Here is a 25336-nt window from a genome sequence, read left to right as displayed (position 1 = left end):
CAGTCCCTGCCGTTTGACGGGCTTACAGTTTAATCGGGGGAGATGGACAGACGAGAACAATGGCAATAAATAGAGTCGAGGGGAAGAACATCTCGTAAAAACGATGGCGACTAAATAGAATCGAGGCGATGTACAATTCATTAACAAAATAAACAGGGTAATGGAAATATATACAGTTGAGTGGACGAGTACAGTGCTGTGGGGAGGGGAAGGGAGAGGTGGAGGAGCAGAGGGAAAGGGGGAAAAGAGGGTTTAGCTGAGGAGAGGTGAAGGGGGGGTGGTAGAGGGAGTAGAGGGAGAAGGGAGCTCAGTCTGGGAAGGCCTCTTGGAGAAGGTGAGTTTTAAGTAGGGTTTTGAAGAGGGGAAGAGAATCAGTTTGGCGGAGGTGAGGAGGGAGGGCGTTCCGGGACCGCGGGAGGACGTGGCCCAGGGGTCGACGGTGGGATAGGCGAGACCGAGGGACGGTGAGGAGGTGGGTGGCAGAGCCGCCAGTAGAAATCAAATCTTCTGACTCTCAGGCCTGGGCTCTTTCCACTAGGCCACGCTACTTCTCCTTGCCATCAGTGAGGCTATGATTTTTGTCACAGCTGATTCAGCTAATTCCCAAATATTTTAGACCCCACGCTTAGGAAAGAAAAATCATAATTATGAACCTACCGGCCCATCAAATATCTCCTTGTCATTAAATACGTAAACAGCTTTGGCGTTGGGAGACAGTTTATCAGCCTGCAACCAGAAGCGGACTTGTCCCCTCTCCAAGATTTCCACGGCTAGCTCGGTTTTAAGTGCAACGGCTACGAGAGAAATCACGGCGGTGGTGAGTCAGTTGTATAAAACGTGCTGAATGGAAAAAACATCTTCTTGCTATTTCCCAGACACTCCTTATCTTGCCTTGGTTTCTTCCACGAACTCAGATGGGCTAATCCATGTGTTTTCACTGGGTGTTTGGGTTAGAATGTCATTAGGGAATTGGGGATCCTAAGAGCTGCCTCTGACAGTGAAATAGCCGGGCTATTAGACTGTAAGCCCATCAAAGGGCAGGGTCTGTCTCTATCTGTTACCGATTTGTACATCCCAAGTGCTTAGTACAGTGCTCTGCACATAGTAAGCGCTCAATACTACTGAATGAATGAATGAATGATCCCACCGGATCCTGCTTCTCCACAAGAATGCTCCTGCCCTTTGTACTTTTCAATGCCTGGGACATGGCCTTCTAGACTGTAAGCTCCGTTTCAGTCATTCGATCGTATTTATTGACTGCTTACTTGGTGCAGAGCACTGTACTGAGCGCTTGGTAAAGTACAACACAACAGTAAACAGCCACATTCCCTGCCTACAGTGAGCTTATGGCCTAGAGTGGGGGAGACAGACATCGATATAAATAAATGAAATGACAGATATGTACATAAATGCTGTGGGGCTGGGAGTGGGAGAAGGGAAGAGGGAGCAAGTCAGGATGACGCAGAAGAGAGTGGGAGATGATGAAAGGTGGGACTTAGGCTGGGAAGGCCTCTTAGAGGAGTTGGGCCTTCAATAGGGCTTTGAGGGAGAGCGAGAGTCATTGTCTGGTGGATTTGAGGAGGGAGGGCGTTCCAGGCCAGAGGTAGGACGTGGGCCAGGGGTCGGTGGAGAGATAGATGAGATCGAGGTGCAGTAAGAAGATTAGCATTAAAGGAGAGAAGTGTGTGGGCCGGGTTGTAGTAGGAGAGAAGTGAGGTGAGGAAGGAGTGGTCAAGGTGATGGACTGCTTAAAGCCAGTGGAGAGGAGTTCTTGATTGATACGGAGAAGCAGCGTGGCTCAGTGGAAAGAGCACGGGCTTTGGAGTCAGGGCTCATGAGTTCGAATCCCAGCTCTGCCACTTGTCGGCTGTGTGACTGTGGGCAAGTCACTTAACTTCTCTGTGCCTCAGTTCCTTCATCTGTAAAATGGGGATTAAGATTGTGAGCCCCACGTGGGACAACCTGATTCCCCTATGTCTACCCCAGCGCTTAGAACAGTGCTCGGCACATAGTAAGCGCTTAACAAATACCAACATTATTAACATTATTATACGGAGGTGGATGGGCCACCACTGGAGATTTTTGAGGAGGGGGGTGATGTTCATTCATTCATTCAGTAGTATTTACTGAGCGCTTACTATGTGCAGAGCACTGTACTAAGTGCTTGGAATGTACAAATCCGTAACAGGTAGAGACAGTCCCTGCCCTTTGACGGGCTTACGGTCTAATCGTGTCCTGAACGTTTTTGTAGAAAGATGATCCGGGCAGCAGAGTGAAGTATGGATTGGAGTGAGGAGAGGCAGGAGGTTGGGAGGTCAGCAAGGAGGCTGGTGCAGTCATCTAAGCAGGATAGGATGAGTGATTGTATTAAAGCAGTAGCAGTTTGAATGGAGAGGAAAGAGCGGGTTTTAGCGATGTTGTGAAGGTGGGACCGACAGGATTTGGTGACGGATTCAAAACGTGGGTCCCATGTGGGGCTCACAGTCTCAATCTCCATTTACAGATGCGGTTAATGAGGCACAGAGAAGTTAAGTGAGTTGCCCAAGGTCACACAGCAGACAAGGGGCAGAGCCAGAATTAGAACCCATGACCTGACTTCCAGGCCCGTGTTCTATCCACTACACTATACTGCTTCTCGCTTGTCCAACCCAATATGCTGGTTTTCACCCCAGTGCTTATCATGGTGCCTGACACATAGTAAGGGCTTAACAAATATCTCCATTATTATTATTCTTGCTCTGCATGAATAATGTGCTCATTAAATATGATTGATTGATTCTCTAGGTCATGCTGCTTCTCTACAGCTCCTGTTGTATCAAGATTTCCCCTCAAATACTAGAAAGCAAATCCCCGACTCCCAGATGTGTTCCGATCCAAGTGATGGAAAGAGTCACTTCATCCAATCCCACCCATCGCATCTTATCCTGAGAAGCAACTTGGCTCAGTGGAAAGAGCCCGGGCTTGAGAGTCAGCGGTCTTGGGTTCTCATCCCAGCTCTGCCACTTGTCAACTGTGTGACTTTGGGCAAGTCACTTAGCTTCTCTGGGCCTCAGTTCCCTCATCTATAAATGGGGATGAAGACTGTGAGCCCAGGGGGGACAATGTGATCACCTTGTATCCCCCCAGCACTTAGAACAGTGCTTTGCACATAGTAAGTGCTTAACAAATACCAGCATTATTATTTTTATAAAGCAGGAGCCTGGGAATCTGGAGGACCTGGGCCCTAATCCCAGCCCCGCCACCTATCTGCTCTTGACCTTGGATAAGACACTTACTTCTCTGGGCCTCAGTTCCCTGATCTGTAAAAGGGAAATTAAGAGTGTGAGCCGCATGTGGGACAGGGACCGTGCCTAACCTGCTTAACTTGTATTTATCCCAGTGCTTAGAACAGAGCTTGGCATATAGTAAACACTTAAGTACCATAATTATTGACTATTATTGTTAGACACGCCTCACGACTCCCTCCCACAAACACTTCTCTGACACTTACTTGGGAATTTGTGTTCCTGACTGAGGGCCAGTAAGCGTTTCAACTCTGAAAGAGAAAAGAAAAAACCCATTAGAGTTCAACCTAGCTCGTGCAACTAGTGGGTCTTGAATATAATAGACCAGCAATTAAGAAAAAGAGGCTCATTAATAGATTTCCAAGTTAATCGGAGTTTAAACTTACCCTCCTCATCTATAACATAACTGGAAGCAATTCCATCAGAGTTTGTGACATCACAGGAATAAATGCCCAAGTCTTCTTCCCCCAGGTCTTTAAATGTTGATTTAGTCCTTCAGGGCAAAACATTGGGTTTACAAAGGAAATAGGAGCAAGTTACTTCTCGAAGAACTGAACGAACTGCATTATTTAGTTCAAGTGGGAAGTAGTTCTGGGTTCCGACCAACTTCTCGTGGGGATTAACAAGACAATAGAATAATTATGGTTCTCCTTAAGTGCTGACTGTGTGTCATGAATTGGTCTAAGTGCTGGTGTAGATACAAGTTAATCAGGTCCCATATGGGGCTCGTAGCCTAAGTAGAAGGGAGAAAGGCGTGGAATCCCCATTTTATAGATGAGGAAACTGAGGCACAGAGAAGTGAAGTGACCTGCCTGAGGTCACACAGCACGCGGGCAGCAGTGTCAGGATTAGATTCACTGTGGGCAGGGAATGTGTCTACCAACTCATATTAATAATAATAATAATAATAATAACTGTGGCATTTGTTAAGCACTTACTATGTGCCAAGCACTGTTCTAAGCGGTAGGGTAGATACAGGGTAATCAGCTTGTCCCATGTGGGATCACAGTCTTCATCCCTATTTTACAGATGAGGTAAGTGAGGCCCAGAGAAGTTAAGTGACTTGCCCCAAGTTACACAGCAGACAAGTGGCAGAGGCAGGAAGAGAACCCATGTCCTCTAACTCCCAAGCCCGTGCTCTTACCACTATGCCACGCTGCTTCTCTACTAAGCCATGCTGCTTCTTTTCTATTCTCCCAAGTGCTCTGAACAGTGCTCTGCATTCAGTGCTCTGCATCCAGTGCTTAATCAATATAACCGATAGACCGAGCAACGTTATTAAGCAGCGTTCTCACTTGTCCAACCCACTATGCTGGTTTTCACCCCACTGCACATAGTAAGCGCTCAACAAATATCTCAATTATTATTAGTGTTGCTCTGCCCTCCTCATCTATAACATAGCTGGGAGCAATTCCATCAGAGTTGGTGACATCACAGGAATAAATGCCCAAGTCTTCTTCCCCCAGGTCATTAAATGTTGATTTAGTCCTTCAGGGCAAAACATTGTCCCACTGCCTGGATCATCTTTCTACAGAAACGTTCAGGACATGTTACCCCCCTTCCTCAATAATCCCCCCTCCCCCACTCGTGCAGACTGTGAGATCGTTGTGAGCAGGGAATGTCACTGTTTATTGTTGTATTGCATTTTCCCAAGCATTCAGTACAGTGCTCTGCACACAGTAAGTGCTTAATAAATACGATTGAATGAATAAATGAATGAATGGGAGTCGGAAGGATACGGGTTCTGATCCTGACTTTGCTGCTTGTCTGTTGTGTGACTTTGGACAAATCACTTAACTTTATCTGTGCCTCAGTTCTCTCATCTGTGAAATGGGGATGAAGACTGTGAGCCCCATGTGGGACGTGGACTGTGTCCAACCTGATTTGCTTGTATCCACCCCGGTGCTTAGTACAGTGCCTGGAACATAATAAGCGCTTAACAAATGCCATCTATTTATTTATATCTATCATCTATCTATATCTATCTCTCTATCTAGTATTATTAAAATTATAATAATAATGATGATATTTGTTAAGCACTTGCTATGTGCCAGGCACTGTTCTAAGCATTGGGGGAGATATAAGGTTATCAGGTTGTCCCACTTGGGCCTCACAGTCTTAATCTTCATTTTACAGATGAGGTAACTGAAGCACAGAGAAGTTACGTGACTTGCCCAACATCACAAAGCTGACAACTGGCCGAGCTGGGATTAGAACCCACAACCTCTGACTCCCAACCCTGTGGTCTTTCCACTAAGCCACGCTTATTATTATATATTCCAGCATTAATTACAGTGCCTGGCACGTAGTAAGCGCTTAACAAATGCCATTAAAAAAAATTAATCACCGGCTTCCATAGGGGAAACCCCTGAATTGTAAAATCCATGAGTAGAGGTGAAATAAATCTTACTTGTTGCCTTTAGTTTCTACATTTAAACGAGGTGAGTCTTCAACCGAAACATAATCCTTGGACCAAGTGAACTGAGAGTCCGCAGCCATCTGGTCACATTCAAAATTCAGAGAAATAATTCCATCATCATCTACATTTACTACCACCTCTTTGGTTCCTGAAAGATAAAAAAAAACAACAAGAAACAGTCAGCAACTTTCTGCCAGGCAAGGACTGTACTGAGGAGCGGCATGGCCTAATAGAAAGAGCTTGGGCCTGGAAGTCCAAGGACCTGGGTTCAAATCCCAGCACTGCCAGTTTCCTGCAATGTAACCTTGGGCAGGTCCCTTTGCTTCCCTGTGTTCCTGTTTCCTCATCTGTAAAATGGGGATTCGATGCCTGTTCTCCTTCCTATTTAGACTGGGAGGCCAAAAATAATAATTATACTACTAATCATGGTATTTATGAAGGGCTTTCTATGTGCCAGGTACTGTAGTAAGCGCTCGGATGGATTTAAGCAAATCCTGTTGTACGCAGTCCCTGTCCCCCATGGGGCTCAGAGTCTCAATCCCCATTTTACAGATAAGGTAACTGAGGCACAGAGAAGTGAGGTGACTTGCCCATGGTCACACAGCAGACAAGCAGTGGGGCCGGGATTAGAACCCATTACCTTCTGACTCGTAGGCTCATGCTCTATCCACTGCACCACGCTGCTTCTCCTTGATACAAATACCATAATGAATTCTTCCTTGGACTGCAGACCTTTCGCTCTAAGCCCCCAGCGATGAGTAAAAAGAAAAAGGGATAGGCTGTGTTTAAATGGCTTTCACCTTTCTTCATCCTTTTGCTTCACTCCCAAATATTAGGGGTAATGAATTTCTCTTGGGATCACTGGTCGTCCGCTCAACTGTATATATCTTCATCACCGTATTTAGTTTGTTTAATGAGATGTACATCACCCTGATTCTATTTATTTGCTATTGTTTTAATGAGATGTTCTTCCCTTGATTCTATTTATTGCCATTGTTTTCGTCTGTCCGTCTCCCCCGATTAATAACAATAATAATAATGTTGGTATTTGTTAAGCGCTTACTATGTGCAGAGCACTGTTCTAAGCGCTGGGGAGATACAGGGTAATGAGGTTGTCCCACGAGAGGCTCACAGTTAATCCCCATTTTACAGATGAGGTCACTGAGGCACAGAGAAGTGAAGCGACTCGCCCACAGTCACACAGCTGACAAGTGGCAGAGCCGGGAGTCGAACCCATGACCTCTGACTCCGAAGCCCAGGCTCTTTCCACTAAGCCACTCTGCTTCCCCTGTAAGCTCGTCAGAGGGCAGGTACTGTTTCTGTTACCGATTTGTACCTTCCAAGTGCTTAGTACAGTGCTCCGCACATAGTAAGCGCTCAATAATACTATTGAATGATCTTTCATAACGGAATGGTATACTCCCTTGAACCTATCAATCAGTCAACTGTATTTACTGAGTGCTTTCTGTGTGCAGGGCACCATATTAATGCCTTGGGAGAGTTCTGTAAAACAGAGTGGGAAGGAACGTTACCTACCCGCAGCGAGCCTAGCATTTTCCCACACGAAAGGTATTCATGTCATCCAAACCAAGACGGGAAGAAAATGGCCAATGGAGAGAAAATAAATTCCGAAAAATAGGAAATACGAAAATAAAGCCCGCGAAGTAAAAACTAGCTCTGAAAATGACCAGCATTCATTTGTGTGACATTTGCATGGATGATATACACAAATCGGTCCTTGTGCTCTAGTTGTCTCCAGTTGTCAAGAATCCAGGAGGGCAGAGTTTGGTCAATATGCATGCCCTCTTGTCATTCATATTAAATTACAATAAAAAAAGAATATGCAAAAGACCCTTAAATAATATTGAGAAGCAGCATGCCCAAGTGGATAGAGCACGGGCCCGGGAGTCAGAAGGACCTGGGTTCTAATCCCACTCTGCCACTTGTCTGTTGTGTGACCTTGGGCAAGTCACTTCACTTCTCTGGGCCTCTGTAAGCTATGTGGGACAGCGGTGAACTCGATTCCCTCATCTATAAAATGGGGATGAAGACAGTGAGCCCAAAGTGGGACAAGGACTGTGTCCAACCTGATTATCTTGTATCTACCCCAGTGCCTGGCACGTAGTAAGCGCTTAATGTATGCTACAACTTTTTAATTTTATTTTATGCCAGCACAGTGCTGGTACGTAGAAGCAGCGTGGCTCAGTGGAAAGAGCACGGGCTTTGGAGTCAGAGGTCATGAGTTCGAATCCCAGCTCCGCCACTTGTCAGCTCTGTGACTGTGGGCAAGTCACTTAACTTCTCTGTGCCTCAGTTACCTCATCTGTAAAATGGGGATTAAGACTGTGAGCCCCACGTGGGACAACCTGATTCCCTTGTGTCTACCCCAGCGCTTAGAACAGTGCTCTGCACATAGTAAGTGCTTAACAAATACCAGCATTATTATTATTATTACGTAGTAAGTGCTTAACAAATACCATAAAAAATAATAATGAGGTAACTGAGGCACAGAGAAGTGAAGTGACTTGCCCATAGTCACACAGCTGACAAGTGGCAGAGCCGGGAGTCGAACCCATGACCTCTGACTCCAGAGCCCAGGCTCCTTCCACTGAGCCACGCTGTTTCTCTAACTTGATTAACTTGTATCTACCCCAAGGCTTACAAGGGTATCTGCTACATAGTAAGCACTTAACAAGTACCATTAAAAAAAAGTCTGAAGTGGTTATTTAAATCAACGGCTTCTTTGGTGAACTCTCGTTTAGATTTTGGACTGAAAACAAAAGTTGAATCTGTACTAGCAAACTCTGAAAACATCCAACTAGTTACCTAAAGTGTGGTGCTAATTCCTACCGAAATTGAACCTTCCCTGCCCCGGAGGGGAACATTACATATTACACATCTTGTAGGTCAACTTTAGTACAAGCAGATGACCCTGTATCTCCCCCAGCGCTTAGAACGGAGCTCTGCACATAGTAAGCGCTTAACAAATACCAACAAATACCAACATTAATCAGGTTGGACACAGTCCCTGTCCCACATGGGGCTCACAGTCTTAATCCACATTTTACAGATGAGGGAACTGAAGCACAGAGAAGTGAAGTGACTTGTCCAAGGTCACACAGTAGACGTGTGGCAGAGCTGTGATTAGAACTCAGGTCCTTCTGACTCCCAGGCCTGTGCTCTATTCATTAGGCGACCCTGCTTCTCAATTCTCACCAAAGCATTTCTTGCAATGATTCTAAATAAAAATAAACAGATTCTTATGTGTGAGAAATCAATGTGCTATTTGTCTGCCAAATGAGCAAGGTTTCATTTGAAATTGGAGAGACTTTTCACTAACTATAGACCTAAAGGACATTATTGGCCCTGAACCACAGTACCAGATTCATATCTTCTATAGCTTATCATAAAACTTTCATTTTCCTCTTTCCTATGCTCTTTTGCGTGGGGAATAATAATTAGTAATAACAAGAAGAAAGGTGGTATTTATTAAGCGCTTACTATGTGCCAAGCACTGTTCTAAGCACTGGGGTGCCTGGACCCAGATAACCTATATGAAGTTACGTGGGCGTTGAAGAACTGCTTGTGAGATTGGGAAGCAATCGATCCATCAGTGGTATTTACTGAGTGCTTACTGTGTGCAGAGCACTGTAGTAAGCGCTTGGGAGGGTACACTATAACAGAGTTGGTAGACATGTTCCCTGCCTACAACCAGCTTAGTGGAAAGTGGCCTAGAAGGATTATGGCCTAGAGGAAAAAACATGGGCCTCTGTGAGCTCACTGCGGCGTGGCTCAGTGGAAAGAGCCCAGGCTTGGGAGTCAGAGGTCATGGGTTCTAATCCCGGCTCTGCCGCTTGCCAGCTGTCACTTAACTTCTCTGTGCCTCAGTTCCCTCATCTGTAAAATGGGGATGAAGACTGTGAGCCCCACATGGGACAACCTGAGAACCTTGTATCTACCCCAGTGCTTAGAACAGTGCTTGGCCCATAGAAGGCACTTAGAAATGCCATCATTATTATTATTATTATTATTTCTGACAGAAACAGGAGATATATCCCCTGGAGACAGCTTGCAGTGGGGTCCAGGTACTTTTAGGGTTGAGATACCCAAACATGTGCTCTTTGGAGAGAATGGTTAGAGACCCTCTGAGTTAACCCAACCCAAGCAGCGTGGCCTAGTGGATAGAACACGGGCCTAGGACTCAAAAGGTCATGGGTTCTAATCCCGGATCCACCACTTGTCTGCTGTGCGACTTTGGGCAAGCTGCTTCATTTCTCTGGGCCTCAGTTACCTCAGCTGGAAAATGGGGATTAAGACAGAGAGTCCCAAATGAGACAGGGACTGCGTTTGTTTGTATCTACCTCAGCGCTTAGTACATTGCCTGGCACCTAGTGAGCACTTAATAGATACTATTAATAAAGTAATAATAATAACCCAGATCAAGAGGAGCACCCAGGGGGCAATTTGATCACACATTTATCTGATGATAATTTTCAGAGGTAAGCAATAATAATGACAATGGTATCTACTAAGCACTTACTATGAGCGAAGCACTGTGCTAAGTACTGATGTAGATACATTTTAACTGGATCAATCAATCAATCAATCAGTGGTATTTATTGAACAATAACTTTATGCAGTGCAGTGAAAAGCAGCATGGCCTAAAGGCAAGAGCTTGGGCTTAAGAGTCAGAGGATGTGGGTTCTTATCCCGGCTCCACCACTTGTCTGCTGTGTGACCTTGGGCAAGTCACTTCACTTCTCTGGGCCTCAGTTACCTCATCTGTTCGAAGCCCCACCTGGGTCAACCCGATGACCTTGTATCTACCAGAGCTTAGAAAAGTGCTTGGCATGTAGGAAGAGAAGCAGCGTGGCTCAGTGGAAAGAGCCCGGGCTTGGGAATCAGAGGTCACGGGTTTGAATCCCAGCTCTGCCACTTCTCAGCTGTGTGACTGTGGACAAGTCACTTAACTTCTCTGTGCCTCAGTTACCTCATCTGTAAAATGGGGATTAACTGTGAGCCTCACTTGGGACAACCTGACTACCCTGTATCTACCCCAGCGCTAAGAACGGTGCTCTGCACATAGTTAGCGCTTAATAAATACCAACATTGTTATTATTATTGACAAATACCATTATTATTGTTATTACTATTACAAAGCACTTGGGAGAGTATAATATAACAGTTTGGGGGACACATTCTCTGTCCACCATGAACTTACAGTCTAAAGGGGGAAGCAGACAGTATTATTACGAAATGTGCCGGATAGGCACATAAGTTCTGAGGGACTGAGGGAGGGGTGAATAAAGGGAACAAAACCAAGTGCAAGATCAGATAGTCTCTTTTCCCCATGAGGATCACAGTCTAAGTGGGAGGCAGAACAGGTAAAAATAAAAAAAAATAAATGATGGTATTTGTTAAGCTCTTACTATGTGCAAAGCACTGTTCTAAGCGCTGGGGGATAAAAGGTGATCAGGTTGTCCCACGTGGGGCTCACGGTTTTAATCCCCTTTTTACAGATGAGGTAACGGAGGCACAGAGAAGTGAAGTGACTTGCCCAAAGTCACACAGCTGGCAAGCGGCGGAGCCGGGATTAGAACCCACGACCTCTGACTCCCAAGCCCGGGTTCTTTCCACTGACCCACACTGCTTCTCGTGGTATTGTCTCCCACTTTCACAGATGAGGAAGCTGAGGCCCAGAGAGGTTAAGTGACTTGCCTAAGATCACCCAGCAGGCAAGCGGTGGAGCCGGAACTAGAACCCAGATCTCCTGATTCTCAGTTCCCCACGCTTTTGATTAAACCCCTTTGGCTTCAAAATTAGAATTTGCAGAGTGCCAGGGCGTCTACTCATGATCTCGTGATCTAGCTCAGGGCTTTCCCTGACCCTGAAGAAGGAGACAATCTCCGGTTGATTCAGGTCTGTCATCCCCGTGGGCCGACTGCTGCCTTAACCTGTCAGGGACATTTGCTTCAACCCGGGAGCTGTTTGGACTACGGTGATTATCTTGGCCGCTATCGCGTGCTCTGAAAGTGGCCCACACATATCATATGACGGCTTGTGTCCAACCAGAGCCCTGGAGAATGGCCGGACGCTCCGTCAGATGAAGCAAAGGGTGTTTTTCAGGGCGTTTGGCTCGGGGTAGACGAGCGCTCCAGGCCAGAACCTCAAAAACCTGGCCCGCGTCCACATTTCTGCCGTTTCGCCAGTCGAATGTGTTTGTTATTCCAGCGGGTTCAACTGATGACAACCACGAATGGCCTTACATAGCTAGTGTGCCTGAGTTTTGAAAATGAATCGGCAGAGACCAAACCACGGAGCAAACCTGGTCGGGTTTCGGCCACCACAGGCCCGACGACGTCAGACGGTTTCCCAACTCCTACTTGGTTGGTAGCTCGCACCCGGAACACATAACTCACTCCCTCTTTCAGGCCTCGCACCTGGAAAAGACGATGGAGATTCCAGACGTCAGTCAATCGATTTTTTAATGATAATGATAATTATGGTATTCGTTAAGGGCTTACACCGTGCCGGGCACTGTATTCCAATTTAGACCGGAAGCCCCGTGAGGGACAGGGACTGTGTCTGACCTAATTATCTTGTATCTACCCTGGATCTTAGTACAGTTTCGGGCACACAGTGAGCGTTTAACAAATGCTATTAAAAATAAGAAGGAAGTGGTAGATATTATTAGTAATAATAATACTAATGGTGTTTGTTAAGCACTTACTATGTGCCAGGCACTGTACTAAGCACTGGGGTGGATACAAGAAAATCGGGTTGGACCCAGTCCCTGTCCCACATGGGGCTCGCAGTCTCAATCCCCATTTTATAGATGAGGGAACTGAGGGCCAGAGAAGCGAAGAGACTTGTCCCAGGTCACACAGCAGACAAGTGGAGGAGCCGGGATTAGAACCCATGACCTTCTGAATCCCAGGCCCGTGAGTACTTACGCTGAGCACTGTACTAAGCGCTTGGGGGAGCACGTTGAAGTCGGTAGACACGAACCCTGCCCAAGCTCGTTGTGGGCAGGGAATGTGTCTGTTTACTGTTGTACTGTACTTTCCCGAGCGTTTAGTACAGTGCGCACAGTAAGCTCTCAAAAAATATCATTGAATGAATGAATATAATCTAATTCTAGAGCTTAAAATCTATTGAGGATCTTACAGTCAACTGAAGAGTTTACAATCTATTGAAGATCCAATGAGTGTAAAACTAAAAATTTGGAAGTGTGATTCAGACTTTAAATTCCGTGAAAATGTTTGTTCCTCCTGACAGCCAAACAGAAGTAGCGTGGCTCAGTGGAAAGAGCACGGGCTTTGGAGTCGGGGCTCATGAGTTCGAATCCCAGCTCTGCCACTTGTCAGCTGTGTGACTGTGGGCGAGTCACTTCACTTCTCTGTGCCTCAGTTCCCTCATCTGTAAAATGGGGATTAAGACTGTGAGCCCCACATGGGACAACCCGATTCCCGTGTCTACCCCAGTGCTTAGAACAGTGCTCGGCACATAGTAAGCGCTTAACAAATAGCAGCATTATTAAACCCCAAACTAAGCATTCCATAGATGGGAAGCAATGTGACCTACTGAATAGAACACACGCGGGCTTTAATCACTCCTCACCTAGATTCCTGATGAAGCAGCTTCCTGCCTGGACCTTTTCCCAGTAATTCCCGGAATGCTTCCCTACTTGTGGGAAGCAGAGTAGCCTAGTGGATAGAGCATGGCCCTGGCAGTCAGAAGGACCTGGATTCATTCATTCAGTCAGTCAGTCATTCAGTCAGTCAGTCATTCGTATTTACTGAGCACTTACTGTGTGCAATGCGCTGTACTAAGCTCTTGGGAGAGGAAAATATAACAAAACGCACACATTCCCTGCCCACAGTGAGCTCACAGTCTAGAAGGGGAGACAGACATTGATATAAATGACAAGGAGCTTGGTGTAGTGGATAGAGCACGGGCCTGGGAGTCAGCAGGTCATGGGTTCTAATTCCAGCTCCGCCACTTGTCTGCTCTGTGACCTTGGGCAAGTCACTTGTCTTCTCTGGGCCTCAGTTACCTCATCTGTAAAATGGGGATTAAGACTGTGAGCCCCGCGTGGGACAGGGACTGTGTCCAACCCGATTTGCTTGTATCCACCCCAGCGATTAGTACAGTGCCTGGCACATAGTTCAGCATTTAATAATAATGTTGGTATTTGTTAAGCGCTTGCTATGTGCAGAGCACTGTTCTAAGCGCTGGGGGAGATACAGGGTAATCGGGTTGTCCCACGTGAGGCTCACAGTTAATCCCCATTTTACAGATGAGGTAACTGAGGCACAGAGAAGTTAAGTGACTTGCCCAAGGTCACACAGCTGACATGTGGCAGAGCCGGGATTCGAACCCATGACCTCTGACTCCCAAGCCCGGGCTCTTTCCACTGAGCCACGCTGCTTCTATTTAACAAAGACCGGTATTATAATTAATCAATAGATAAATGAATAAATAAATGACAGGTAATTATACAGATATATATCTATGTGCTGTGAGGATGGGAGGGAAATAATGGATCCAGCACCCAATATCCTTCTTCTCAAGGTTTGGCAAACTATCAGTCGATGAATGAGCAAAAACATCCAAAAAATTATCGGCCGGAACAGCAAGCTTAAAGCAAGGATGTTCAAGTGAAGCAGGGCAGCCTAGTGGAAAGAGCCTGGGCCTGGGAGTCGGAGGACCTGGGTCCTAATGCCGGCTCTGCCACCTGTCTGCTTTGTGACCTTGGGCAAGTCACTTCACTTCTCCGGGCCTCAGTTACCACACCTGTTAAATGGGGATTAAGACGGTGAGCCCCATGTGGGACATGGACTGTGTCCAACCTGACCAGCTTGGCTCTGCCCCAGCACTTAGTACAGTGCCTGGCAAACTGTAAGCGCCTACCAAATAACAGTGGGAAAAAAATAATCTCCTTTAATGTATGCTTAATAATGGTATCTGTTAAGCATTTACAATATGTGTCAAACACTGTTATGTTCCCCAACAAAGAACTGGGGAACAAAAATCTGTTGTGAAACGGAACTCTTCAAGGGTCCTTTTAAAAGCAATAGTCACAAATTTAAAGAACTTTTGAAATTACTGTAAAGTTCCATCATTTAAACTATATATAGAGTTAGTCATCCAACATACTCAGTTTAGTGTAACATGGATTTCACTAGTCTATTTGGAATGGATGAAGGAGCTCAAATCTAGGGGCAGGATAAATACACGTGGCTCAGTGGAAAGAGCCCGGGCTTGGGAGTCAGAGGTAATGGGTTCTAATCCCGGCTCCCCCGCTTGTCAGCTATGTGACCTTAGGCAAGTCACTTCACTTCTCTGTGCCTCAGTTACTTCATCTGTAAAATGGGGGTGAAGTCTGTGAGCCCTACATGGGACAACCCTGATTACCTTTTATCTACCCCGGTGCTTAGAGCAGTGCTTGGCACATAGTAAGCGCTTAACAAATACCAACATTATTATTATTATACTTAGACTTGGGATACTGTAGTTCTATGAAGGCAAGAAAATCTGGATTTCTTTTGCGCAACCAAGAAATAGAGTAAAAAGGAATTGAACTCTTTCCTCGTTACTATAATAATAATAATAATGTTGGTATTTGTTAAGCGCTTACTATGTGCAGAGCACTGTTCTAAGCGCTGGGGTAGACATAGGGGAATCAGTTTGTCCCACATGGGGCTCACAGTCTTAATCCCCATTTTACAGATGCGGTAACTGAGGCCCAGAGAAGTGAAGTGACTTGCCCACAGTCACACAGCTGACAAGTGGCAGAGCTGGGATTCGAACTCATGACCTCTGACTCCAAAGCCCTGACTATGAAAAACTCAAGCTGCGGTAATCCTGTTCTTAGAGTCCGTGGCAAGAAGATCTGGATTTACTATGTGCAATGAGGCTGCATGAGAAAAGGAAGCTGATCTCTTTCCTTGTTATGATGAAAATAGACCACACGGCTCCTGACACATCTACATAACATGTAAGTGAGTGATGTGCAGCTGAGACTCCGTCTGTGAGTCAGATTTCCGTAGCTCAGCGGAGGAAGTCCAGATCCATTCTTGGCTGAAATCTCTGTGCACTAGACAACACCTCCCCCTACATGGTCCTACTGCACTGATGTGTACAAATCAAAACTATTCACTGTTGCTTCCAACCTGCGTCAGTAGAAGTGACCTACTAATTGCTGAATGGTTAGAGCCCGGGCCTGGGAGTCCGAAGGTTCCTCCTAATTCTCTTCCAATTTATTGCCCAAACACAATAATACTAACAATAATGATAATGGTATTTGTTAAGTGCTGACGATGTGCCAAGCACTGTTCTAAGTGCTGGGGTAGATACAAGGTCATCAGGATGTCCCACGTGGGGCTCACAGTTGCAATCCCCATTTTTCAGATGAGGTAACTGAGGCACAGAGAAGTTAAGTGACTTGTCCGAAATCACACAGCTGATAAGTGGCAGAGTCCGCATTCGAATCCACAACCTCTGACTCCCAAACCTGTGCTCTTTCCACTAAGTGCTTGGAGTTTCTCCCTGTCGAATGGACGGACTAATTCTTAACTCCTACCGTCCCCTGGAGCAGGGAAGGTGGAGAATGAGAAGCAGTATGGCTCAGTGGGTAGAACACGGGCCCGGGAATCAGAGGACCTGGTTCTAATCCCAGCTCTGCCACTTGCCTCTGTGTGACCTGAATGAATGAATGAATGAATGACCTTGGACAAGTCACTTTAAATTCCCTGTGCCTTAGTTACCTCCTCTGTAAAATGGGGCTTCAATACCTGTTCTCCCTCCTATTCATTCATTCAATAGTATTTTTTAGCACTTACTCTGTGCAGGGCACTGGACTAAGCACTTGGAATGTACAATTCGGCAACAGATAGAGACAATCCCTGCCCATTGACGGGCTTACGGTCTAAACAGGAGAGACAGACGGACAAAAACAAGACAACTTAATCACGATAAATAGAATCAAGGGGATGTACACCTTATTAACAAAATAAATAGGGTAATAAAAATATCGACAAATGAGCAGAGTGCTGAGGGGAGGGAAAGGGAGGGGGGAGGAGCAGAGGGAAAGGGGGGGAAGGGGGTTTAGCTGAGGGGAGGTGAAGGGGAGAAGGGGGATTCCTATCTAGATTGTGAGCCCCATGTGGGACAGGGCCTGTGTCTGAACTAACTTGTATCTTCCCCAGCTCTTAGAACGGTGTTTGACACATAGCAAGTACTTAACCAATACCATAAAACTACAACAGCAACAACAAAACACTTTTCCAAACTCTGAGCACTTGGAACAATGATACTGTTCACCAAAGCTCACTGTGGGCAGGCAGTGTGTCTGTTCATAATAATAATAATAGTAATAATGGTATTTATTAAATGCTTACTATGTACCAAGTACCGTTCTAAGCACTGGGGTAGACGCAAGGTAATAAGGTTGTCCCATGTGGGGCTCACGTGTTCATTGTTCTATCGTACGCTTCCCAAGGGCCTACTATAGTGCTCTACACATATTAAGTGCTCAATAAATACAAACATTATTGAAATTCATTCATTCAATTGTATTTATTGAGCGCTTACTGTGTGCAGATCACTGTACTAAGCGCTTGGAAAGCACGGTTCGGCAACCAACAGAGACAATCCCGACCCAGAAGGGTCTAGAAGGGGGGAGACGGACAACGAAACAAAACGAGTAGACAGTCATCGATAGCATCGATATAAATAAATAGAATTATAGATATATGTACATCATTAATATAGGGTACATTGTCTCCCAGTTTGTTTGATCATTTAGTAAATGCTCTTTGAGGGAAGGTCAAAAGGAAAAGACTGTGAGGAGTAAAAGGGACTGTTACAACTAAAGTATTTTGTTGCATTTTCCTTTTTGGGTTTTTTGGCTTGCCTTCCATGGATCCCTGTTGGCTATGCTCCCCCACGTTTTTGGCTTTGGGCATCGACATTGATTTTTGTGTTGTTGTTTTTACCTTGAGGTATTTGTGGTTAATGGGCTTCTCATTGACTCCTCGCCATTTGTCATCCCTAGCTGTTGCCTCCTTCAGGTCGACATAGAAACCAGTCACGGGGGTGTGGCCCGAGTGAGCCGGTGACTTCCACTGGAGAACGAGGGAGTCTTTCCGGACTTCACTGTACTTCAGTTCAAGAGGCGGACCTGGAGGTGGAAACCAAAGAATTCCATCCGTTCATTTGGTCGTATTTATTAAGCGCTTACTGTGCACAGTAAGCGTACCGTACACGCTCCCTGTACAGTCCCCTCATTGTACAGACGAGGGAACTGAGGCTCAGGGAAGTGAAGTGACTTTCATTCATTCATTCAATAGTATTTATTGAGCGCTTACTATGTGCAGAGCACTGTACTAAGCGCTTGGGATGAACAAGTCGGCAACAGATAGAGACGGTCCCTGCCGTTTGACGGGCTTACGGTCTAATCGGGGGAGACGGACAGACGAGAACAATGGCACTAAACAGCGTCAAGAGGAAGAACATCTCGTAAAAACCAATGGCAACTAAATAGAATCGAGGCGATGTACAATTCATTAACAAAATAAATAGGGTGACGAAAATATATACAGTTGAGCGGAGGAGTACAGTGCCGTGGGGATGGGAAGGGAGAGGTGGAGGAGCAGAGGGAAAAGGGGAAAATGAGGCTTTAGCTGCGGAGAGGTAAAGGGGGGATGGCAGAGGGAGTAGAGGGGGAAGAGGAGCTCAGTCTGGGAAGGCCTCTTGGAGGAGGTGATTTTTAAGTAAGGTTTTGAAGAGGGAAAGAGAATCAGTTTGGCGGAGGTGAGGAGGGAGGGCGTTCCAGGACCGCGGGAGGACGTGACCCAGGGGTCGACGGCGGGATGGGCGAGACCGAGGGACGGTGAGGAGGTGGGCGGCAGAGGAGCGGAGCGTGCGGGGTGGGCGGTAGAAAGAGAGAAGGGAGGAGAGGTAGGAAGGGGCAAGGTGATGGAGAGCCTCGAAGCCTAGAGTGAGGAGTTTTTGTTTGGAGCGGAGGTCGATAGGCAACCACTGGAGTTGTTTAAGAAGGGGAGTGACAGGCCCAGATCGTTTCTGCAGGAAGATGAGCCGGGCAGCGGAGTGAAGAATAGACCGGAGCGGGGCGAGAGAGGAGGAAGGGAGGTCAGAGAGAAGGCTGACACAGTAGTCTAGCTGGGATATAACGAGAGCCCGTAATAGTAAGGTAGCCGTTTGGGTGGAGAGGAAAGGGCGGATCTTGGCGATATTGTAGAGGTGAAACCGGCAGGTCTCGGTAACGGATAGGATGTGTGGGGTGAACGAGAGGGACGAGTCAAGGATGACACCGAGATTGCGGGCCTGCGGGACGGGAAGGATGGTCGTGCCATCCACGGTGATGGAGAAGTCTGGGAGCGGACCGGGTTTGGGAGGGAAGATGAGGAGCTCAGTCTCGCTCACGTTGAGTTTTAGGTGGCGGGCCGACATCCAGGTGGAGACGTCCCGGAGGCGGGAGGAGATGCGAGCCTGAAGGGAGGGGGAGAGGACAGGGGCGGAGATGTAGATCTGCGTGTCATCTGCGTAGAGATGGTAGTCGAAGCCGTGAGAGCGGATGAGTTCACCGAGGGAGTGAGTGTAAATGGAGAACAGAAGAGGGCCAAGAACTGACCCTTGAGGAACTCCAACAGTTAAAGGATGGGAGGGGGAGGAGGCTCCAGCGTAGGAGACCGAGAATGATCGGCCAGAGAGGTAAGAGGAGAACCGGGAGAGGACAGAGTCCGTGAAGCCAAGGTGAGATAAGGTATGGAGGAGGAGGGGATGGTCGACAGTGTCAAAGGCAGCAGAGAGGTCAAGGAGGATCAGAATGGAGTAGGAGCCATCGGATTTGGCAAGAAGGAGGTCACGGGTGACCTTAGAGAGAGCAGTCTCGGTAGAGTGGAGGGGACGGAAGCCAGATTGGAGGGGGTCTAGGAGAGAATGAGAGTTAAGGAATTCTAGGCATCGATTGTAGACGACTCGTTCTAGGATTTTGGAAAGGAAGGGTAGTAGGGAGATAGGACGATAACTGGAGGGGCAAGTGGGGTCAAGAGTGGGTTTTTTTAGGATGGGGGAGACGTGGGCATGTTTGAAGGCAGAGGGGAAGGAGCCCTTGGAGATTGAGTGGTTAAAAATAGAAGTTAAGGAAGGGAGGAGGGCAGGGGCGATGGTTTTAAGAAGGTGAGAGGGAATGGGGTCCGAGGCGCAGGTGGAGGGGGTGGCACTTGCGAGGAGGGAGGAGATCTCCTCTGAGGATACTGCAGGGAAGGATGGGAAAGTAGGGGAGGGGGTTGCTGGGGGGGGGTGGGGAGAGGCGGAGGGGTGACTTTGGGGAGCTCAGACCTGATCGTGTTGATTTTCGTGAGGAAATAGGTGGCCAGATCATTAGGGGTGAGAGATGGGGGAGGGGGAGGAACAGGGGGCCTAAGGAGAGAGTTAAAGGTCCGGAACAATCGGCGGGGGTGACGGGCATGGGTGTCGATGAGGGAGGAGAAGAAGCTTTGCCTGGCGGAGGAGAGGGCAGAGTTAAAGCAGGAAAGGATAAATTTGAAGTGTGTGAGGTCGGCTTGGTGTTTGGACTTTCGCCAGCAGCGCTCAGCAGCTCGAGCATAGGAGCGTAGGAGGCGGACGGAGGAGGTGATCCAGGGCTGTGGGTTAGTGGAGCGAGAGCGGCGGAGGGAAAGGGGGGCGAGAGAGTCGAGATGAGTAGAGAGGGTGGAGTTGAGAGCGGAGACCTGATCGTCGAGAGTGGGAAGAGAGGACAGGGCGGCAAGGTGAGGCGAGATGCTATTGGAAAGACGGATGGGATCGAGAGAGCGGAGGTCTCTGTGGGGCAGTAGCGAAGATTCGCAGGGGGAGGGAGTGTGAGAGATGAGGCAGGTGAGAAGGTTATGGTCAGAGAGAGGGATTTCAGAGTCGGTGAGGGAGGAGATAGTGCAGCGGTAGGAGATGACGAGATCGAGGGTGTGACCAAGTCGGTGAGTGGGCGCGGTATGGTGGAGGAGGAGGTCGGCAGAGTCGAGGAGGGATAGCAGGTGGGCAGCAGAGGAGTCGTCGGGTACATCCGTATGGATGTTGAAGTCTCCAAGGATCAGAGTGGGCAGAGAGAAGGAGAGAAGGAAGGTGAGAAAGGGGTCAAGGTGGTTGAAGAAGTCGGAGGTGGGACCGGGAGGGCGGTAGATGACGGCGACAAGTAACTGGAGTGGGTGGTAGAGGCGAATGATATGGGCTTCGAAGGAGGGGAAGGAGACTTGCTCAAGGTCACACGAGCAGACGAGACAAGTGGTAGAGTGGGAATCGGAACTCAGATCCTCCGACTCCTGCGCTCTTTCTCTAGGCCTCGCTGCTTCTAATAATGCTTTTCACTGAACAGAGGTGAGGTTTACGGGCTCACGGTCTTTTACACCTCTCAGCCTCCTTCAGGCTCCTGATGTGTCCTTTCCTTGTGGGTACTAAGCGCTTGGGAAAGTACAATTCAAGAATACACAGTGACATTCCCTGCCCACAGAAAGCTCGCAGTCTAGCTGGGGGAGACAGGGATCAATACAAATAAATAAAATGACAGATATGTGCATAAATGCTGTGGGGCAGGGAGGGTGGGGAGAGCAAAGGGAGCAAGTCAGGGTGACGCAGACGGGAGTGGGAGATGAGGAAAAGTGGGGCTTAATCTGGGAAGGCCTCTTGGAGGAGATGTGTCTGCAGTAAGGCTTTGAAGAGGGGAGAGTTCATCGTCTGTCGGATTTGAGGAGGGAGGGCGTTCCAGGCCAGAGGCGGGATGGGGGCTGGGGTCGGCGGCGGGACAGGCGAGATTGGGGCACAGTGAGAAGGTTAGTGCTAGAGAAGCGAAGTGTTCGGGCTGGGTTGTGGGATTGAAATGAGGTGAGGTAGGAAAGTGCAAGGTGATGGAGCGTTTCCATAAATGGAGATGGACAGAAATGTCATCCTCCTCCCCAAATCTTCTCCCGCTCCTACCTACCCCATCATTATTGATAACATCACCATCTTCCCCATCTCCCAAGCCTGGTAACTACTTAGTGGGATCTCCCTCTGACCCATATTCAGAGCCTACATCTTTCTGCCCCCTATAAGTGTTTATTTTTTTAACGATTTTTGTTAAGTGCTTCCTTTATGCCAGGCGCTGTAATAATAACGTATCTGTTAAGCGCTTACTACGTGCAGAGCACTGTTCTCAGCGCTGGGGTAAATACAGGGTAATCAGGTTGTTCATTCATTCATTCATTCAATAGTATTTATTGAGCGCTTACTATGTGCAGAGCACTGTACTAAGCGCTTGGGATGAACAGGTCGGCAACAGATAGAGACAGTCCCTGCCGTTTGACGGGCTTACAGTCTAATCGGGGGAGACGGACAGACAAGAACAATGGCACTAAACAGCGTCAAGGGGAAGAACATCTCGTAAAAACCGATGGCAACTAAATAGAATCAAGGCGATGTACAATTCATTAACAAAATAAATAGGGTAACGAAAATATATACAGTTGAGCGGACGAGTACAGTGCTGTGGGGATGGGAAGGGAGAGGTGGAGGAGCAGAGGGAAAAGGGGAAAATGAGGCTTTAGCTGCGGAGAGGTAAAGGGGGGATGGCAGAGGGAGTAGAGGGGGAAGAGGAGCTCAGTCTGGGAAGGCCTCTTGGAGGAGGTGATTTTTAAGTAAGGTTTTGAAGAGGGAAAGAGAATCAGTTTGGCGGAGGTGAGGAGGGAGGGCGTTCCAGGACCGCGGGAGGACGTGACCCGGGGGTCGACGGCGGGATAGGCGAGACCGAGGGACGGCGAGGAGGTGGGCGGCAGAGGAGCGGAGCGTGCGGGGTGGGCGGTAGAAAGAGAGAAGGGAGGAGAGGTAGGAATGGGCAAGGTGATGGAGAGCCTCGAAGCCTAGAGTGAGGAGTTTTTGTTTGGAGCGGAGGTCGATAGGCAACCACTGGAGTTGTTTAAGAAGGGGAGTGACAGGCCCAGATTGTTTCTGCAGGAAGATGAGCCGGGCAGCGGAGTGAAGAATAGACCGGAGCGGGGCGAGAGAGGAGGAAGGGAGGTCAGAGAGAAGGCTGACACGGTAGTCTAGCCGGGATATAACGAGAGCCCGTAATAGTAAGGTAGCCGTTTGGGTGGAGAGGAAAGGGCGGATCTTGGCGATATTGTAGAGGTGAAACCGGCAGGTCTCGGTAACAGATAGGATGTGTGGGGTGAACGAGAGGGACGAGTCAAGGATGACACCGAGATTGCGGGCCTGCGGAACGGGAAGGATGGTCGTGCCATCCACGGTGATGGAGAAGTCTGGGAGCGGACCGGGCTTGGGAGGGAAGATGAGGAGCTCAGTCTTGCTCATGTTGAGTTTTAGGTGGCGGGCCGACATCCAGGTGGAGACATCCCGGAGGCGGGAGGAGATGTGAGCCCGAAGGGAGGGGGGAGGACAGAGGCGGAGATGTAGATCTGCGTGTCATCTGCGTAGAGATGGTAGTCAAAGCCGTGAGAGCGGATGAGTTCACCGAGGGAGTGAGTGTAAATGGAGAACAGAAGAGGGCCAAGAACTGACCCTTGAGGAACTCCAACAGTTAAAGGATGGGAGGGGGAGGAGGCTCCAGCGTAGGAGACCGAGAATGATCGGCCAGAGAGGTAAGAGGAGAACCGGGAGAGGACAGAGTCCGTGAAGCCAAGGTGAGATAAGGTATGGAGGAGGAGGGGATGGTCGACAGTGTCAAAGGCAGCAGAGAGGTCAAGGAGGATCAGAATGGAGTAGGAGCCATTGGATTTGGCAAGAAGGAGGTCACGGGTGACCTTAGAGAGAGCAGTCTCGGTAGAGTGGAGGGGACGGAAGCCAGATTGGAGGGGGTCTAGGAGAGAATGGGAGTTAAGGAATTCTAGGCATCGATTGTAGACGACTCGTTCTAAGATTTTGGAAAGGAAGGGTAGTAGGGAGATAGGACGATAACTGGAGGGGGAAGTGGGGTCAAGAGTGGGTTTTTTTAGGATGGGGGAGACGTGGGCATGTTTGAAGGCAGAGGGGAAGGAGCCCTTGGAGATTGAGTGGTTAAAAATAGACGTTAAGGAAGGGAGGAGGGCAGGGGCGATGGTTTTAAGAAGGTGAGAGGGAATGGGGTCCGAGGCGCAGGTGGAGGGGGTGGCACTTGCGAGGAGGGAGGAGATCTCCTCTGAGGATACTGCAGGGAAGGATGGGAAAGTAGGGGAGGGGGTTGCTGGGGGGGAGGGGAGAGGCGGAGGGGTGACTTTGGGGAGCTCAGACCTGATCGTGTTGATTTTCGTGAGGAAATAGGTGGCCAGATCATTAGGGGTGAGAGATGGGGGAGGGGGAGGAACAGGGGGCCTAAGGAGAGAGTTAAAGGTCCGGAACAATCGGCGGGGGTGACGGGCATGGGTGTCGATGAGGGAGGAGAAGAAGCTTTGCCTGGCGGAGGAGAGGGCAGAGTTAAAGCAGGAAAGGATAAATTTGAAGTGTGTGAGGTCGGCTTGGTGTTTGGACTTTCGCCAGCAGCGCTCAGCAGCTCGAGCATAGGAGCGTAGGAGGCGGACGGAGGAGGTGATCCAGGGCTGTGGGTTAGTGGAGCGAGAGCGGCGGAGGGAAAGGGGGGCGAGAGAGTCGAGATGAGTAGAGAGGGTGGAGTTGAGAGCGGAGACCTGATCGTCGAGAGTGGGAAGAGAGGACAGGGCTGCAAGGTGAGGAGAGATGCTATTGGAAAGACGGATGGGATCGAGAGAGCGGAGGTCTCTGTGGGGCCGTAGCGAAGATTTGCAGGGGGAGGGAGTGTGAGAGATGAGGCAGGTGAGAAGGTCCCACGTGAGGCTCACAATCTTAATCTCCATTTTACAGATGAGGTAACTGAGGTACCGAGAAGTAAAGTGACTTGGCCAAGGTCACGCTGCAGACAAGTGGCAGAGCTGGAATTAGAACAAAGGTCCTCCAACGTCCATGCTCTTTCCACTAGGCCACGTTGCTTCTATCGATGCTTTGCACTGTGCAATAATAATTGTGGTATTTGTTAAATGCTTACTAGGTGCCAGACACTGTATTAAGCACTGGGGTAGATACAAGTAATTCAGGTTGTCCCTGTTCCACAATATTGATCACCATTGTACAGATGAGGGAACTGAGGCCCAGGGATGTGAAGTGACTTACCCATCGTCACACAGCAGACAAGTGGCGGAGAGGGGATTAGAACCCATGACCTTCTGTCTCCCAGGCCCGGGCTCTATCCACTAGGCCATGCTATTTTCCCAGTCCCTAGTGTCCTCTTGGCTGGAGGCCGAGGTCCTGTTGGATGGGGCTGAGCGGGGCAGGGGTGAGGGGCAAATTCTCGTCGGTCCTGCCTTCATTACCTGGCACAGAGATGGTCCATTCTTCACACTTGAACGACTCGCTCACCGTAGAAAAGGATCCCAGGCCGGCGATGTTAGCACCTGCCACTTGGAACTGATAGACCACATTCTCCTTCAGATTGCTAATCTGCAAAGGTGAGAAAAGGATATTATCATTATTATAATAATGATGACGATGGTATTTGTTAAGCGCTTACTATGTGCAAAGCACTGTTCTAAGCGCTGGAGGGGATAGAAGGTGATCAGGTTGTCCCAGGTAA

The 25336-nt window shown here is 48.3% G+C and overlaps 1 protein-coding gene across 2 annotated transcripts in view; it reads right to left on the bottom strand.

Moving 5' to 3' along the window:
* The window catches only part of MYOM1 (myomesin 1), a 201767-nt gene that overhangs the window by 35720 nt on the left and 140711 nt on the right, over positions 1-25336 (bottom strand). For both annotated transcript variants that reach the window (XM_029066099.1, XM_029066100.1), the window contains 7 exons: positions 25077-25203; positions 17703-17887; positions 12029-12143; positions 5695-5851; positions 3671-3777; positions 3491-3535; positions 658-794 (listed from right to left, as the gene is read on the bottom strand). In XM_029066099.1, coding sequence (XP_028921932.1) covers positions 658-794; positions 3491-3535; positions 3671-3777; positions 5695-5851; positions 12029-12143; positions 17703-17887; positions 25077-25203 — 873 coding nt within the window. The remainder of the gene's footprint in view (positions 1-657; positions 795-3490; positions 3536-3670; positions 3778-5694; positions 5852-12028; positions 12144-17702; positions 17888-25076; positions 25204-25336) is intronic.

This window comes from Ornithorhynchus anatinus, chromosome 5 (assembly GCF_004115215.2).
Source record: "Ornithorhynchus anatinus isolate Pmale09 chromosome 5, mOrnAna1.pri.v4, whole genome shotgun sequence".
Taxonomy (NCBI): domain Eukaryota; kingdom Metazoa; phylum Chordata; class Mammalia; order Monotremata; family Ornithorhynchidae; genus Ornithorhynchus; species Ornithorhynchus anatinus.
Note: the sequence above shows the minus strand (reverse complement) of the source record. Positions and strands in the feature narration are given on the sequence as shown.